Source organism: Balaenoptera borealis (genome assembly GCF_965194805.1).
Source record: "Balaenoptera borealis genome assembly, chromosome: 13".
NCBI lineage: Eukaryota > Metazoa > Chordata > Mammalia > Artiodactyla > Balaenopteridae > Balaenoptera > Balaenoptera borealis.
This window is the reverse complement of record NC_138870.1, coordinates 59,174,916-59,193,125: the sequence shown is the minus strand read 5'-3', so window position 1 is coordinate 59,193,125 and position 18,210 is coordinate 59,174,916. Positions and strand designations below refer to the sequence as shown.

Genomic DNA, 18,210 nt, shown 5'->3' with positions numbered 1-18,210 from the left:
GACTGGCAACATTTAACATCACAACAATACTATGGTTATAGCTGAATATTTTTATAGGCACATTTATAGCATATTGAATGGGAGTTTTCCCATTGCCCTATAATTGTGATTATGCCCCCAAAATGAAAGTGAAATGCATGAATTCTCCACACTGTAAATTAAAATAACTTTAATCTCATAGTATTAAATGAGTAGTGTCACAACCAGCCCTATCACCACCACCACCATCAGTCCTGTCCCCTTAGTCAAAAAAATGAGACATGGAGAGGAGGCATGTTAGAGAAAGCAGTCTTCATAGACAAGCTATTTCAAATATGCAATTGGGGTGTAGAGTGCTCAAAGAGACTCATTTCTAAAGATGGGATTTATGAAGAAGGGAGACATTTCTCTTGGATGTTTGCTTGGCCACGGAACTTGCTTATATCCTGAAGCTAAGCAGGGGAAAGAGAATTTGAACGATGATAGACTGAGAGAGGCCAGGACCGCAGGGAAATAGCCGTCATGCCCATCATTTAATGTGGCAAGAATAATGGAGTTCCCGTGGGTGGTGTGAATACCAGGGAAGGTAAGTGGGCTTGAGCCATTTTGTCATATGAGGGTTGACAACAAAAAGAGGGAAGTGTTGCAGGGAGAGGAATGAAAGAGGTTCAGTAAGCTGGAGCCAGATAACCACCATCAGGAAAGTAGATAGTGGTAAACTTCTGCAGGCTCCCTCAAAGAAGCCTCACTGAAGATCCAGCTTTTGGACACTGTCACATAAAGGTATCAGTATCCAGTCAATGAAGATTGCATCCTCACCCAGTCAAATAAGGAAACATTTGCCCTTTTCTCTTTCGAGTAAGGAGGCGTTTACCATTTTTTCTCTCCCTTCCCTCTGCCACAAGCCATGGGCACTGAGCCTGAAAGTGGGAGGAAAAGTTGTCTGAGAGCCAGATTTTGCCCCACCTCCAAGTGCTAGAGCGTTACCTGTACTGGGGATGGGTAGGTGGGAGGAGCAGGGGAAAAGAGTTTTGAACTGAGCTAGAGATTGAAGCTTCCAAGTTGACTGATTTGTTTTTCTTTTTTTAAAGACTGATTCTTTAATCTTAGATTGTTACTGTTCTAATAAAGTGACTGTAAATCATAGAGTATATGTAAGAAATCATTAAAGGAGCCACCGTTCTGAAAATTAGGAAGTTCTACCTGATGTTATTGGGGATAGTTATTGAAAAATCATAAGGATGTTTCTTGTCTCTCAACAGTTTGAAACATTTTAGTAAAGAAGACAGAAATACTTTAAAACATATATGCTTAAATTATCTAGTTCATTGATTATTTTTTCTTTTTTTTAATTTTGGCCCGGCCGCATGGCTTATGGGATCTCAGTTCCCTGACCAGGGATTGACCAGGGCCACGGCAGTGAAAGCACTGAATCCTAACCACTAGACTACCAGGGAACTCCCTCTCTAGTTCATTTAAAAGTGTGGTTTCATAATTCATCAATTTCTTTTGTGAACTTTATACAGTTCTGAAATTTAAAACATCCTTGCAATTATTTTAGAGGTATATCTGTAACTGACAGTTGTGAAGATTTTGGGGCCCAGACAAAGTAAGCAACACCCTTTACAGAATAGTATTTTTACAAGTCCTCCTTTTTACATTTGCCACCCATCACAGTGACAAGCAGCGCTGTCATTCAATCCTGATATTGTCACCCAGTTCAGATTTTAAACATAAAAGCAGAATTTAAGAGCAAAGGAGTATGAACTACCTCTACTTTCACATTTGTCTCGCTTGAGTATTTAGATCAAACAAATTTCACAGAATTTTAGAAGTCTTTACTTCTAATTCAATAAAATTATAGTTTCACCCAGAAAAGAGCAGAGAGTAAATCTAAAACTTTTATCTAATATGATTTAAGCTTTAATCTTCCAGGTCAATATTAAATTTCATTGGTATTTGGTGGAATAATATCTAGCATATATCTACTCAAACCTTTTAACCATCTTACTTGATGTGGTATAAAGCATGAAGAACAATTGCTGTTTCTTTATTAGTGAGGGAATAATACAAGTGATTGCTGGGCAGCATTAGATCTGGAGATAAACAATTGGATCATTCTTATATGAAGAACAATATGAATGCATGCAAATTCCAAGTGCCTTCAATGCTGACAAGTATTTACTATGTGCTAGGCAGTGATCCAAACAGCAGGGAAATATAGAGCAGTAAGAAGGCAGATAAGGTCCCTGTTTTCCTGGAGGAGATAGACAATAAACAAATAAATATTCAACATAATATTATGCAATGATAAGAATTATGAAGGAAATGAAGCAAGATAAGGGCTAGAGAATGACAAGGGGATGGGATGCTCTTTTAGATAAGGTGGTCAGTTGACGACTTCTCTAAGGAGGATAACATTAGAGCAAGATATCTGCAGGAAATGAAGTTGCATCAAGTTTATGTGATAGACATGTGATTTAGATGTCAGGCTATGAATTTAATATCCCTTAGAGACAGATTTTTTATTATTATTATCAACAACCCCATCCAAGAAACACAGTTAACTTATCTTTACAAAAAGTAGCATAGGGACTTCCCTGGCAGTCCAGTGGTTAAGACTCCACGGTTTCCTAAGATCCCACATGCCACTCGGCAGGGCCAAAACAAACAAAAAATACAAAAAGTGGCATGTTGCCATGTACAGTTATATTTTCATAGAAACTGGTTTTTGTTTTTGTTGTTGTTGCTTCTGGTCTCATTCATTTCATTTCACTTTAATTCAGCAGATCTTTATTGTATGATTACTATGTTTCAGGCTTCATTCTAGGCTCTTAGCATATGCCAGTGAATAAAACACATAAAGATCCCTGACTATGTGGAGATTACATTCTAGCAGGAAGAGACAGACAATAAATAATAAACATAACAAATAAATTATATACTGTGATAGAAGGTGATTTGTGATATAGAAGAAAATGTAAACCAGAGACAGGGAGATTATAAGTACTGGGAGGATAGGTTTCATTAATAAATAGGCTAGTCAGAGTGGGTCTCAATGAGTTAAGACCAGAGCAAACATCTGAAGAGATGAGGGAGTTAGCTAAGTGCCTATCTGAGGGAACAGCTCTCATTGACACACACATACATACATAACATACACAAGTGACACACGTACATATGCTTTTGCCTTCAAGGAAGTTACTGTCTTCAAGACTTATTTTTTTAGCTTATAGAAATAGAATAGCTATATTTAACTACTTAAAGGTGTGAATGTTATCTTTTACTTACTTAAAAGATAGCCACTATTACAGATAGATACATGGGGTTTTTGGTCATCAAATAATGAGTCACTACCATTTTAAAAAGCACTGAAAAATAGCATGATTAAAAATGTATATATTTTTGGACTTCCTTGGCAGTCCAGTGGTTAAGACTCCGTGCTTCCAATGCAGGGGGCGAGGGTTCGATCCCTGTTCAGGGAACTAAGAGCCCACATGCCGCGTGGCACGGCCAAAAAAAGAAAAAAAGAAAAGTATGAACTGGCATGTGTAGGTCACACAGCAAATATACTATATCATTTTTATTTTGTTAATTGAAGTATAGTTGATATACAATATTTGTTTTAGGTATACAAATAGTGATTCAACATTTAAATACATTACAAAATGATCAATAAGTCTGGTAATCATTTTCATACAAAGTTATTACAGTACTATTGACCATATTCCTTATACTATATAGTATATCCCTGTGACTTATTTATTTTATGACTGGAAATTTATACCTCTTAATCCCCTTCACCTATTTTGCCCAAGCTCCCCCCGCCCCCCCCCCCACCCCGGCAACTACCTGTTTGTTCTCTGTATATGTCAGTCTATTTTCATTTTTTTGTTCATTTGTTTTGTTTTTTAGATTCCACATATAACTGAGATGATATAGTATTTGTCTTTGTCTGACTTATTTCACTTAGGTTAATACCCTCTAGATCCATCCATGCTGTCACTAATGGCAAGACTTCATTCTTTTTTGTGGCTAAGTAATATTCCATTGTGTGGAAAATGGAATATTACATTTTACATGTAGTATTCCATACATGTATACATATACATTTATATACATATACATGTATATATTACATGTATATATACATGCCAAATATATATATGTATATGTGCACATATATATATGCACTCCACATTCTTTATCCATTTATCTATCTATGGACACTAAGATTGTTTCTGTATCTTGGCTATTGTAAATAATGCTGCAATGAACATAAGAATGCAAATATCTTTTCAAATTAGTGTTTTTGTTTTCTTAGGGTAAATACCCAGAAGTGGAATTGCTGGATGGTATGGTAGTTCTGTTTTTAATTTTTTGAAGAACTTCCATACTGTTTTTAATAGTGGCAACACTGCTATATCCTTTCTCTCTTGTTCGAGGGTAATGGTGTTCTCAAAGTTATATTAGAAATACAAAAAATTTAAAATAAATTGGAAAACATGATAGATTACTTACTTCATGCTGTAAATTGAGTGCAGGACTAACAAGCAAAATGATTTGTCAGTATGAGTAGCTAGAAAAATGGACTTTTATGAGTTCTTTCAATGAAAATAGAATAATTTAGATTGTTTTATTTTTGCTTCATTCTGTGTTTTCCATTTATTGCTAACTTTATTATAAATTTGTTTAAAGTCAACCTTAAATTTACATGTAGTATCTGTTATTCTGCAGAGTTAAATAAAATCTTATAATTTTTATGTTTTGAGACATAACTTTTAAAAAAAGTAACTAGACAATTACAGCTCTTTTCCATTTTAAAATTGCTTTCTGTTTTAATTTTGTAAGGACAAAATTACGTTTCACCTCCTTGGTTTGTACCTTTGAATCAGTATTGAATAACAGGCAACTTTTTTTTTTTTTCACACACACACACTGTATTTTATTTTTACAAGAGATAAATCGACTGACACCAAGCATTGTACATGGATGACCACAACAAAAGCAACAATTATTGCAATTATGAAACATGAAACACACTCATACTATGTCATAATATTGACATTCAGTCCAGTAATCCTCCACTGTAACAGCTCCTTTACTTTGCAGTGAAAATTGATTTGTATATTCTTTGCCTCTGAGTCCTTGTGGGATTTTTTTTTTTTTTTTTAATCAGACAGAAAGTCACAAAAATTATACTCATCCTCATCAGTTCACTCAGTCCCATGTAATTAATTTTTTTTTTTTCATCTTGATCTTTTGTTAGCACTTTTATGAGTTCATCAGTTTTTCATTAGAGTTCTGAAAATGCTTATTCATTCAGTTCAGCAGTACAGTCCGTTACCAGAAACCTGTACTTGTCAGAGTCTTTTCCATGAATTTCTTGAAGATGAAACCCTTTTATAGGAACATATTTGCAAAATCATCAGAGTACACCCAGAACTGTCTGTAAATGACAAAAGACTTAAAAATGACCACGGTTAAAGATTTGATGAACGTTCATAATAATGCAGTTGACAAGAAAATTAGTTATTTCTGAGATATACATTTTAAAGTAATAACTAGGATTATTACTTATAACATTATACCAGAACATATAAGATTTTTAGAAATTTCATGTAATGTCTGAAACATTTATATTAACATATTTCCATACATATTTCCATACAAGTACAAATATAAGATTTTTAGAAATTTCATGTAATGTCTGAAACATTTATATTAACATATTTCCATACATATTTCCATACAAATACAAATATAAGATTTTTAGAAATTTCATGTTTTTATTATTTTTATTTTTTATTTTTGGCTGAACTGTGCAGCTTGTGGGATCTTAGTTCCCTGACCAAGGATGGAACCCGCACCCTTGGCAGTGAAAGTGCAGAGTCCTAACCACTGGACCACCAGGGAATTCCCAACAGGCAACTTTTTATAACCTTAGATACAGTATCTTATTGAAAAGGTCACAAATGCTTTATAAACTTAAACATTTTATCTACTTCTTTTACTAATATGAAATAATATGTTTGATTTGCTAAAATTTTTTTTAACCTTTTTTTTTCATAAAATTCTTCCCTTCCAGTCCTGTCTACAGTGTTCCTCTCACTCTTCAGAACTGATTTTTCTGTACCACTTATTTCACACCAAATACAAGCTGTCTTGTGTCTGTTTTAGCTTCCAGAAATAGACTATACATTTTCCAAGGACAAAGATCCAGTTCTTATCAGTTAGCATAATGATTTTTCAAAAAGTAACTGTTTCACTAACATTTTTTGTTCAGTAGATACAAGTATAACTTATATAACTCAAAGTTATACTATACTATTGTGATATCGTGGTTTCTAATCAGAAATATAATTTGGTTTCAATCCCCATTCCTGGCACAGATTTTTTAAAACCCTTGGACTTAACTGAGTGGTAAGAGAGAGAAAAAGATGTAATTCGTAACAAGCTCCAGTCAACCATACCTGAGTTTATGTTAATTACATGACTTTAGGAAAGCCGCTGAGGGTGGAGGCTGGTTGCCAAGAGAACCAACTACATTATTAGAGGACTGAAGTTTTCAGCCCCACCACCCAGCCTCCAGGGAGGGGAGAGGGGCTGGAGGTTGAATCAATCACCAATCAATCACGCCTACTATAATGAAAGCTCCATAAAACTCAGACGGGATTTGAAGAGCTTTCTGGTTGGTAAACATGTGCTGGGAGGCTGGTACACCTGGAGGGGCATGGAAGCTCCATGCGTCTTCCCCCATACCTTGCCCTATGTATCTCTTCTATCGCGCTGTTCCTGAGTCATGTATTCTTCTATGACAAACCAGTAATCTATTAAGTAAACTGTTTTCCTGAGTGCTGTGAGCCATTCTAGCATATTAATTGAACCTGAGGAAGGGCTTGTGGGAACCTCTAATTTATAGCCAGTTGGTAACAACCTGGGCTTCTTATTGGCATCTGAAGTAGGACAGTCTTATGGGACTGAGGCCTTAACCTGTGGGATCTGATGTTGTGTCCAGGTAGATAGTATCAGAATTGAATTGAATTGTAGGATACCCAGCTTGTGTTTGCAGAGAATTGGAGAATTGCTTGGTGTGGGAAAAAAGCCACACGTTTGGTGAGTAGAATTGTCAGAAACGAACTGTGAGTGAAAACATATGACATACAGTAGTATACAAAGTTGTACTCAAATTGGAATCTCTTTGAGTTTGAAAGTATTTATGTAGTATGCCTCCCTGAGTTAGGAAAGGAGTCAGGCTTTCCACCATTCCTCCTTTCTCTGTGGCAGTTAGAATTCTATTATCAAAAAAATTGTGTAGCCAAACTGGCAATCACCAGCTTTTAGATATAAAAAGTTGGTCATGAGCAGTATTAGGTAGAAATAGAGTTTAGCCCCCAAATGTTTTTGTTTCATAGTGACACCACAGTGTTTTTCTTTTGTATCAACACAGTGTGAAGATTTAAAAGATAAGCAAATGGGAGGCCAGAGTTCCATTATTTTCCCCTTCTAATCTGCACAAATGTTAAATATAGCAGTGGAAACCTTCAGGCCATTAAAATATGAGCATTGTATTTTAAAACCAGCCATGAGAGAATCCTGCCGTCTGATAGACTTAATCTTTGAATAACTAAGGTGACATGTTCCCTGGTTCTACCCAACTATACATGTCCTCAGCTACTGATGCTAAACTAGATCATCTGTCAGAATCAGTTTTGTCTGAGATGTCCTTAGGAAAACAAGTTAATCTTTGACACCTAGCTCTTACTCACTTTAGATCCTTATCCCTAATGAGTACTTTTCCCCCCCACAGGAGTGGTCCAATTCCAGAGTAGATTGGGAATAGGGGAAGACAGACTCCAATCTTAGAAAAATCGGGACTGCACAAGTTATCAAGGCCTAGGAGCCCAACTACTTTTACTAGAAAGTTGGAGGGAACCCAACTACTTTTACTGGAAAGTTGGAGAAGGATTAGTCAATTAACCTGATGCAGAGTAAAATGAGCTATGGACATAATGCGCCCTAAGTTTTTCCTGACAAAGGACAACATTGACCTGTTAGCTTTGGGCAAAGCTGAAGCTTCATGTGAACTTTTAAGTTCACATCTGTAGGTAGTGGAAAGATTGAGCAGTCCACACTGACTTCGTTTCCCAGAATTTTTTGCTGCCATATTTCTCCTCACCCTTCCTTCCCTCTACCTATACACATTCTCCATGGAAATCTACTTGATCTATGTATGATCTTCTCAGTCAAAGGATCTCTGCTTTTAAAAGGGTATCAAGTAGTTAATCTGATAATACAACCTAGCACAAAACCCTATGCTCCTGCACAGAATGCATGCCCATGAAGCTGACCCTCTACATCAGTGCAAGATATATAGTGAAAATCCTAGAAGTCTGCTGCAACTAACACAACTTCTAATCCTGTCTTCTGTAAGAGCTCTTAAGAATACCTGTGCTTAGGGCTTCCCTGGTGGCGCGGTGGTTAAGAATCCGCCTGCCAATGCAGGGGACACGGGTTCTCAATCCCTGGTCCAGGAAGATCCCACATGCCACGGAGCAGCTAAGCCCATGCGCCACAACTACTGAGCCTGCGCTCTAGAGCCTGCGCCCCTGGCTACTGAAGCCCATGCACCTAGAGCCCATGCTCTGCAACAAGAGAAGCCACCGCAATGAGAAGCCCACGCACCGCAACGAAGAGTAGCTCCCACTAGCTGCAACTAGAGAAAGCCCGTGTGCAGCAACGAAGACCCAATGCAGCCAAAAATAAATAAATAAAATAAATAAATTTATTAAAAAAAAAAGTACCTGTGCTTATTAAGGTTTTATTTGGAAAATTATTTGATATCATTATTGTAAAGAGTTGTCATTAGCATATTTTCTCAGTCCAAATTAAAATGTTTAGTAATGTTAAAAATTCAGAAATCAGTATTGGTTAAACCATAATTTTTGTTATTTTTCAAAACAGATATAAATTCTGATTTTCTAAGGAGAAAAAAAGTTATTTTTCAGTTCTGATAAAAGGATAAAATTTTATTAAGACGTCTTAGGTCTTATTTTCTGTAAGTTAATGACATTAGCTTGAATTATAGTTTCAATAGAACATTCTTTTGGCCTCATTAATAAAAAAGTTATGTTTTAGTGAAGGAACCCTAGTATTATGCCAAATAACTGCTTCATTAGCTTGATCATCAATAATCACTAGACAAATAGGGGGAAAAAATTCACATTTATCAGACAAGCATTTGACTTTAGAGCTTAAAAAGTACAGCAGTTAAATTGCAATGTACTTAATCAAGCTTGCTTAGTTTACATATTCTTATAATGTGGAAAGTGGAATTTGACCAAGAACCTTTCAATTGTTGACTTGAAAAAATGCACAACGTGAGAGTTGTAAGTTAAGTTTTATTTGGGGCAAAGTGAGGACTGCAGCCCGAGGAGGCGAGGAGAGGAGCCAGGATATATAGTTTTGCAACAAAGGGCAGGTAGTCCGGAAAGTCAGAAGATTATTGCTAATTTAAAAAAACCAGATATCTCAATTTAAGGAATTTAGCGCTTTTCTATGTATGGGAAGATGCAAGAGTCTGGGCTCACTGAAATCATTCCTTTGATATGCACCTCAGCTATCTGGGGCCCCTATCCTGTATCTTCACATCCTGAGTTTCCTCAGGGCTCACTGCAGGGAGTGGCTGCAGTCTGATGGCTGCTAGATGGCGGGTATTCTTTTCAGCCCTGAGTTTCCTCAGGGCTCACAGGCTTAACGTTGGAGGGCTGCAATCCTTGATGACTGTGACATCCTTTGTTTATTGATATGGCAGGAAATATTCCATTTATAAATATTCCATTCCATTTATAAATATTCCATCTCTCACAACCTATTCTGTTACAACAGATTTAATACCCTTTCTCTCCTTAAAAACTTTACAACAGTGTGGAAAGTCTAACTTTATTTTTTTTTTAATTTCTGGCTGAGATTTTTATAATGGCTACCTGATTAGTGGATGAAGTTGATGAACAGGCATTATTAATTCTCACTCTACAGTTCTTTGTAAAACAAAGTAATGGCTATATAAATACAGAACTTAAGTTTCAACCCCCCTAAATTACTCTCTTAAATTTTACAACTTATTCTTGGCCTTGAGAAATTGGATCACTGAGTGAATTTGTTACTGAGTCTGAGCTCGCTCTGCTCACCGCACGACAGGTCAGTAAATCGGGAGATGAGGTGCTGAGGCAAGGAATACGGCTTTACTTGGAAAGCCAGCAGACAGAGAAGATGGCGGACTAGAGTCCCCAAAACAACCATCTTACGGGCGTCTGGATGCCAGTTTCTTTTATAGAATCACAGAGGGAAATAAAGTAAAAAGGCAGAATAGAGAGGGAGAGGCGGGGAGGAAGTAAAGTAAAAAGGGCCTCAGTCTTGCAAAACATCTCCTGGAATGGCCAGTCTCGGGGAGGGGATGCATTAATTCTTTCTTGCAGCCATTCACAGGTGGGTAGAGTTCCCTGAGGCAGGCCATTATGTATGATTGTAATAACAAAAGCAACGAAAAGCAAAGGCTAAAGTCAAAGAAACAGATCCAACTGGAGTCAAAATTGGCTCTTCCCTGTTAACAAAATCTCTTCTTACACTACCCTCTCTCTAGCAATCTTCTGTGTGCCAGATGGAGATAACACAGCAAAGCAGACCAAAATCCTTGCCTCATGAAACTTAAACAGTAGAGAGAATGTGGCAGGCAATAGACAAAAATATATAAGTAAAATTTTGGTATGTTAGGTGTGGTTAAGTACAAGGGCAAAAGAGAAAGCAGAGAAGAAATATAGGAAGTCCAGAGTAGGATTGGGGATAGAGGAGGATTGTAATGCTAAACAGGATGAAAGGAAGTCCTCTCTGAAAAGGTGACTAAAGAGAAACCTGGGGAAAGAGAAAGAGTATGAGCCATTGAATACCAGGGGAAGAGCATTCCAGGCAAGAGGGAACTGCAAGTGCAAAGTCCTGGTGTGTTCAAGGTTCAGGAAGAAAATTAGAAGACTAGAAAGGAGTGAGCAGGTGGGAGTACAGTAGGAGACAAGGTAAGAGAAGGAATGAGGTGAGGGTGGAGAGAGTCCTGGGGAGAAGGGTACAGGTTTCAATCACGTAGGTCATTGTAAGCTATTTTGGTAACTTTTACTCTAAGTGAGCTAACAATCCATTGGAGGATTTGGAGCAGAGGGGTGACGTGATCTCTTTTATTAAGATCTGACAGAAGTGGGGCAAGAAGCAGAAGCAGGAAGGCCAGATACATGCAATAGCAATAGTTCAGGTAAAAGAAGATGATGACTGGGACAAAAGCAGTAGCAGAGGAGGTGATAAATGGTCAGATTCTGAATATAGAATAAAGAGCTCCTGAATATATTTAGCTTGTCATTGATTGAAGTATTTTTTTAATAATCATTTGTGTTATACATTTCCATGGTAAAATACTATGATCATTTCTCATTTCTTTATTCTCCTACCACATAATGTTATTGGCTGCATAGTACAGTTTGGATATAGCATAATTTAGCCATTGTATGGTTAGAACAGTTGATTTAACCGTCCTCTGTTGGTAACTGTCTAAGCACTTTCCAGTTTTCCTCTATCATAAATACCACTAAAATGAACATCTTCATTGTTCTATCTTTGCTAATATAATTACTGCATAATTTAGGAATCTCTGTTGATTTTAGGAATGACTCTGCTTAAGGAGAACTAGAAAGGAGAAACTACAAAGGCAGAAACTAGAAAAGCAGAGCTATTACTATAAACCAGCAACCTAGATTGGTACTTTTTCAGCCATAACCATAGAAAGATTATCTACATCAGATGCACATTGATAGTTTAAAGGACACCAAAAATATTTGAATATGAAATATTTGTAAATTCTTGCTCAAGATTGAATAAATATTCTTGTATTTTGGAATTTGTTTTCTATTTCTGATAACCTTAATTATTACTAAGAACAGATGACCAGTTACAAGAACTGTCACCATTTTAACATTCTACATGAACTGTGGCCAGGATGGATTTCTGGCACCTGAGCATTCACATCCATCTGTTTATAGGGCACTATGCCCATTCATGAGATTTATGCCAGTTTCAAAAAGTCATGTGTAAATCAAGATAGGCAATGTATATATTTTTTTTAATTAAAAAAAATTTTTTTTTTGGCTGCATTGGGTCTTTGTTGCTGTGCACGGGCTTTCTCTAGTGGCGAGCGGGGGCTACTCTTGGTTGTGGTGTGTGGGCTTCTCATTGCGGTGGCTTCTCTTATTGCGGAGCATGGGCTCTAGGTGCGCAGGCTTCAGTAGTTGCAGTGTGCAGTCTCAGTAGTTGCAGCATGCGGGCCCTAGAGCACACAGGCTTCAGTAGTTGTGGCGTGTGGGCTCAGTAGTTGCGGTGCGGAGGCTCTAGGGTGCGCGGGCTTTGGTAGTTGTGGCGCGTGGGCTAAATAGTTGTGGCTTGGGGGCTCTAGAGTGCAGGTTCGGTAGTTGTGGTGCATGGGCTTAGTTGCTCCGTGGCATGTGGGATCTTCCTGGACCAGGGATCTAACCCGTGTCTCCTGCATTGGCAGGTGGATTCTTAACCACTGCGCCACCAGGGAAGTCCCGGCAATGTATATTTTTGAGATATAAATCATCTATCGTTTAATCTCTTTGAGTTATGTTTTTAGAAAGAATTTAGCCACTTACTGATTTGAGATAACTTTAATTAGGCATGTGTAGAAAGCAAAATATAAGCAAAAATTTAACTTTGCTAAGTAATAGTAGGCTTCTTCAGCATGAAAAAGTTGAAATTAGAAAAAACGTTATAACAAATCCCTGAAAAAAGTTTTGAATATACTATTTGAGGGAGAAAAACTAACATTTATTTGGTACATGTTATGTGCAAGGTGCTTTTACATAATTTGTTTATATAACTCTCATAATAATCCTGTGGAATAGGGATCATTATCCCTATTTTGCAGATAAGAAACTGAAAGAAATGACCTACCTAAGATCACACATAGGAAATACCAAGATCATTTCAAGCCAGTTCTATCTGACTCCTAAACTCATGTTTTCTCAGCTCTACACACTATGTAAATGGTTGGAATCTAAATATTAGGGCAAATTTACAAATCTGTGATACTGATTGAAGATGGTTTTTAGAAGTTAAGAAAATAACCAGCCAAACAAATTATTGCTTTACTCTTAAAACTCAACTAAATATTCCAAGGTAAGTATGAGGATGTAAATTAGCTCTCATTATCAGGAGGGCAATACCAAACAACAATTAGTTATTTTTGCTGTTAAGAGAATACTTAGACAAAATATTTAAGAGAAAAAAATAATCTGATGATCTGTTTGCTTGTCTGTAGATCAATGATTTCCAAACTTAAAAAAAAAAAAAATTTAGAATAGCTATTTCTCTTACCCAAACTAAGCTATGTAAAACAAATGAGAAGGGTTTGAAGCAAGGGCGCAAGTGGGAGGTAGAGGCTGTTTGCTCCCTGCCCATTTTCCTCTCCCATTTCCCCTTGTAACCTCTAATGGACTACTTGTAAATCACAGGACTTAGAATGACATTTAAAGCCCATGTTGTGGCTGGCACACTTGGTTAATTGGCTTACTTTTTCAATATTTAACTGATTTATTTTGGTTATCTACTGATCACAATAAAAATGTGACTTGAAAGTGATGGGAAATTTCCTGCAGCAATGGCTAAGAACTTTTTATTTTATACAGAATTTTCTTTCTTTATTTCTCCTAGTCAGAATCAACTAATTCATCTTTGAAATGTTTTTTGAACCTCAACTGAATGCTAGACACTAAGCTGGTTCCTACCTTCAGGAAGCTTAGATTCTAGCTGAGAGAGACAGATAATAAAGAAGTGAAAAAAAATCAATTTGTGCTGTAAAGAAAATACATACTTTTAATAAAGAATGGTTATGGTCTATTGGACTACTTTATTTTTGTCTTATTGGTAAAAGTTATTTGTATTGGGTTGAATGTGTTCCCCAAAAGTTAATATGATATAGAAAAATGAGCATTGAAGTTGTCAAAAATTTGGGGTTCTGTTCCCTGCTCTGCAATTTACCAGCTCACTTAAATCACCGAATCTTTCTGAGTCAGTATAAAAACATTTGCTATGCCTGCAGGATTGGTGTGAAGATCAAATATGAAATAAGCTAATGTATATTAGAGTGCTTTGTAAAGTCTCATATATGATACTTGCCATATATATATAAAAAACTTTACAATCACACTTCCATAAAACATAACGGGTATACATAAAATCAAATATTTGGACCATCTGATGTAATAGGAAGTCATAGGGAAATTGTTTTTGAAGAAGTTTTAATAACCCAGACTGCTAATTACCTAGTTCAAGTTTGTCAGATCTCTACATGAATTGATTTGGGAAAATGTAGCAACTATTTGCTTTTTTATTTTCTTTGATCTTGTTTTTATAATTTACCTCTCCTCAGTTCTAAATTTTTTACTTTTAGCTCTTTCCTAAGAATTTCTTACATGTCACATATCTTTGTCTAGGGATTCTCCTTTAACAAGAATTATCTAAATGCCATGTTAAAGTGTAAAGAATTTATTAGAAAGAAAAATGTGGAAGGCTTTTCTCACCAATAACCACTTACTAATTACTATAACCAATGGAAAAAAAGTTGTGGGGAGAGGTTGGGTAGGAGAGAGTGGGTAGTAATAGCCTGTTCAGCTTTACTTTGGAGTGCCACCTGCTGGTAAATTAAGTCCAGTGGTGTTTGGCAAACAAAAATAAAAATTATGTTGGGAGATTAGAACAATCAACTTGTTTTATATAAAGCAGATATTAGTTCTTTGAATCATTGTAGAAAATGATTTGATTTAGTAACTGAATAATTCAATTATTAAAGAGATTTTTCTCAAAGCTTTTTTGGGGGGAATTTCTTTGTTCTAAATACTGAACTCTAATCAGAAAAACCAAAAATATGTATTGAAGGTCCATTATGTTAGTTCATTAGTCAAATATTTGAGTGTTTAAGTATCATACTGTGCTAGAGATGGGATGCAGTGGTAAAAGGAGCAGATAGAATCTCCCTTCATGGAACTTAGAGTTAAGACTAAAAAAGAAATAAAATGACAAACAGATTACTAAAAGAGGCTATGAATAAAACAAATGAGGAAAGAGAGAGAGAATATTGGGTAGTTGAGGGAAGCAACTTTGGATGAGACTTTGAGGAAAGGCATCTCTTTTTTCTTTTTATTTATTTATTTATTTATTTATTTATTTATTTATTTATTTATGGCTGTGTTGGGTCTTCGTTGCTGCGCGCAGGCTTGTGGGCTTCTCACTGCGGTGGCTTCTCGTTGCAGAGCACAGGCTCTAGGCGTGCGGGCCTCAGTAGTTGTGGCTCGCAGACTGTAGAGCGCAGGCTCAGTTGTTGTGGTGCACGGGCTTAGTTGCTCTGCGGCATGTGGGATGTGGGATGTGGGATGTGGGATCTTCCCAGACCAGGGCTCGAACCTGTGTCCCCTGCTTTGGCAGGTGGATTCTCAACCACTTGCCCCACCAGGGAAGCCCCAGAGGAAAGGCATTTCTGATAAGACCTTTAAGCACTTGTTCTTTGCTACATTCCCAGAGCTGAACACAATGCCTGGTACATAGTCAGTGTTTAGTGAATGTTTGTTGAATAAAAGGATAGATGACGCTGTATGATAACCTTGAACAGAGCTGAAACATCATTAGCTTTTCTTTTTGTTCTGGTCATAGGTACATGGGTCAGGCTGGCCTAATGATACAAAAATGTGGTAGGAAAGAGAGTGCAGGAAAACTACTAAAAATGTATATAGCATAATCTTTTTCCCTTTGAGCTGGGCCAGTTGATAAAATCCAATTCAGGTTCGAAGATTGATGAGAATGGCAACTCAGTTCAAGGCTACTTTCACTTTAGTTTACTGCTAAACTACCAAACAAGCAGTGCTAGGCATACAAATAAGGATACAAATGTGTGGATGCCACTCCCTAATGCCTTCCTTGTACTTCATAAATGCCCAAGTTCAGTAACTGAAGCAGCCCATGAGGAATCAGATCAAAGAGTTTCAGAACTGCAGACCTTTGTAACATTAGACTGGGTAAGGGGTCATACTTAAGGATCTATTCCACTACCATAAAAATTTATTTTTACCCTACAGTAATATCTTTATGTTTGTTTCCTGCCGCATTATCTACCCTACACTAGACCTGTAGGCCTACTAAACCTTCAGTGAAGTTAAAGCTAATTGGAGAGCTAAAAGTAAGAAGCAAGCTTACATGGAATAATTAAGTGCTAGCTTATAACTGTAATAAGAATTTAATGAGAAGGAAGGGAAACATCTGTTTTATGACCTAACTCTTGTGAAACTGGCTCCCATTGACAGCCTTTCGCTTTTCATTCAGTAGACCCAGCTATCGTGCATATCTTTTTTCCACACATAAACATATACAAATAACACATCTACAAATATAATCTATAAGTATTGATAAGTATCCTTTTTCAATAAGAGAACGCTGAATTTTAGTTGGGTGCATTATGGTCCAGCTAAAAGGCTACATTTCCTAGCCTAGAGCTCTGCTAAGAGTGGCCATATGATGAGTATTTGCCAATGAGATTTAAGAAGTATTGTGTGATATTTACAGAACATCTTGAAAGAAGGAGTGTGTATCTATTCTTTCCCTTCTTCCATCTTGCTGCTTGGAATACAGTTGTGGTGACTGGTGCTCCAAAACTGGTATTGGACCAAGAGTTCAACAGCTATACCTAACGGCTGTACCTAAGGCTATACAGCAGAAAACCGGAAGGATCTTTGTATGGTGTAGAGCTACCATACCAGCCTTGGACTGACTGTCTCTTGACTTCTCTTTCATGAGCAAGAAAGAAGCATCTGTTTTGTTTATGATATTGCTCTTCAGAGTTACTCTCTGCTGAACTTTATCCTAACCAGTTTGGTGAGTAATGTAGATTTTGTTTTCATGACGGGTGGAGGAGAAGGTAACATTTCACACCACACAACAAACTTAATCTTTTCATTATACAAGTTCTCTCTCTAGGCTCTTCCCAAATCCAAATTCTCTTTAGACCCTCTCCCCCAACCCCAACCACCTGTAATATTTTTTTTTCCTTTCTTGGAGTCCCACTTCCATACTTCGTATCCTATAATGACACTTGGGTGGACATTCTACTTGCTTCAGCCCTTCTTCAGGGGTTTTTTACCTGTGAAGAGGGACAACTATTTTACCTGAGCCTTTGCTCAGTGAATACTTTGAGTATTGTGCAGTCTGCCACAAGATGATAGTAACATTAAGATCAACAACAACTCACTTGATTAAGCGCTCACTATGGGCAGTCACTTAATTCTCACAACCCTATAAAGCATTATCCTATTTTACAGAGAGGGTAAGTAATCTGCCTGTGGCAGAAATGGCTAGCTGTCTACCCAGAATTCATGCTCCTCCTTCTCTAGAAATGGAGTTTTCATTGAGAATTTACCATCCATCATAGACTACATACATATTCATAACTGTTGTATCTTCCTAATATATTGATCCTTTATCATTATTGAAGTATCTCTTTTTGTCCCTAGTAACACTCCTTTTCTTGAAGTCTATTTTGTCTGATATTAATTAACAACTCCTGCTTTCTTGTGTTTACTGTTTGCATGGGGTACCTTTACCTTTTTTACTTTAAATCTCTTTGTCTTTGTATTTAAAGTGTATCTCATGTAGACAGTATATAGTTAGTACTTGATTTTTACCATTCTTGTAATCTCTGCCTTCTGATTGGAGTGTTTAGTTTGCTTTAATATAATTGCTCATTTGTCTGTATTTAGGTCTGCCATTTTGCTGTTTTCTATTTATTTCATTGATTTGTTTTTGTTCTTCTGTTCCTCATTTCCTTCCTTCTTTTGTGTTGACTGTTTTAAAATATTTCATTTTAATTCCTCTGTTGACTTTCTAACTACTATTCTTTTCATTATTTTTTAGTTTCTCTAGTGTTTAAAAAATGCATCTTTAACTTATCCTAATCTGCTTAGAGCTATATTGAATTACTCCAGATAAAATATAGAAAACTTGCAGTAGTATAATTCCACTTATCTCTTTTCTTTTGTGCTATTACTGTCATATATATTACATTTATATTTGTTGTAAATTCATCGATACAGTGTCATAATTTTTTGCTTTAAAAAGTCATACATCTTTTAA

The 18,210-nt window shown here is 36.6% G+C and overlaps 1 protein-coding gene across 10 annotated transcripts in view; it reads left to right on the top strand.

Annotated features, from left to right (window-relative positions):
* The window catches only part of LOC309609790 (uncharacterized protein), a 301,740-nt gene that overhangs the window by 13,459 nt on the left and 270,071 nt on the right, over positions 1-18,210 (top strand). The window contains exon 4 of one of the 10 annotated variants that reach the window (XM_082351768.1): positions 8,485-13,739. The exons of 8 other annotated variants lie outside the window; for them this stretch is intronic. In XM_082351768.1, coding sequence (XP_082207894.1) covers positions 8,485-8,542 — 58 coding nt within the window. In that variant the 3' untranslated portion in view covers positions 8,543-13,739. Of the gene's footprint in view, positions 1-5,807; positions 13,740-18,210 lie in introns of those variants that run through there. One more of the 10 variants, XM_082351767.1, reaches the window with a different exon arrangement.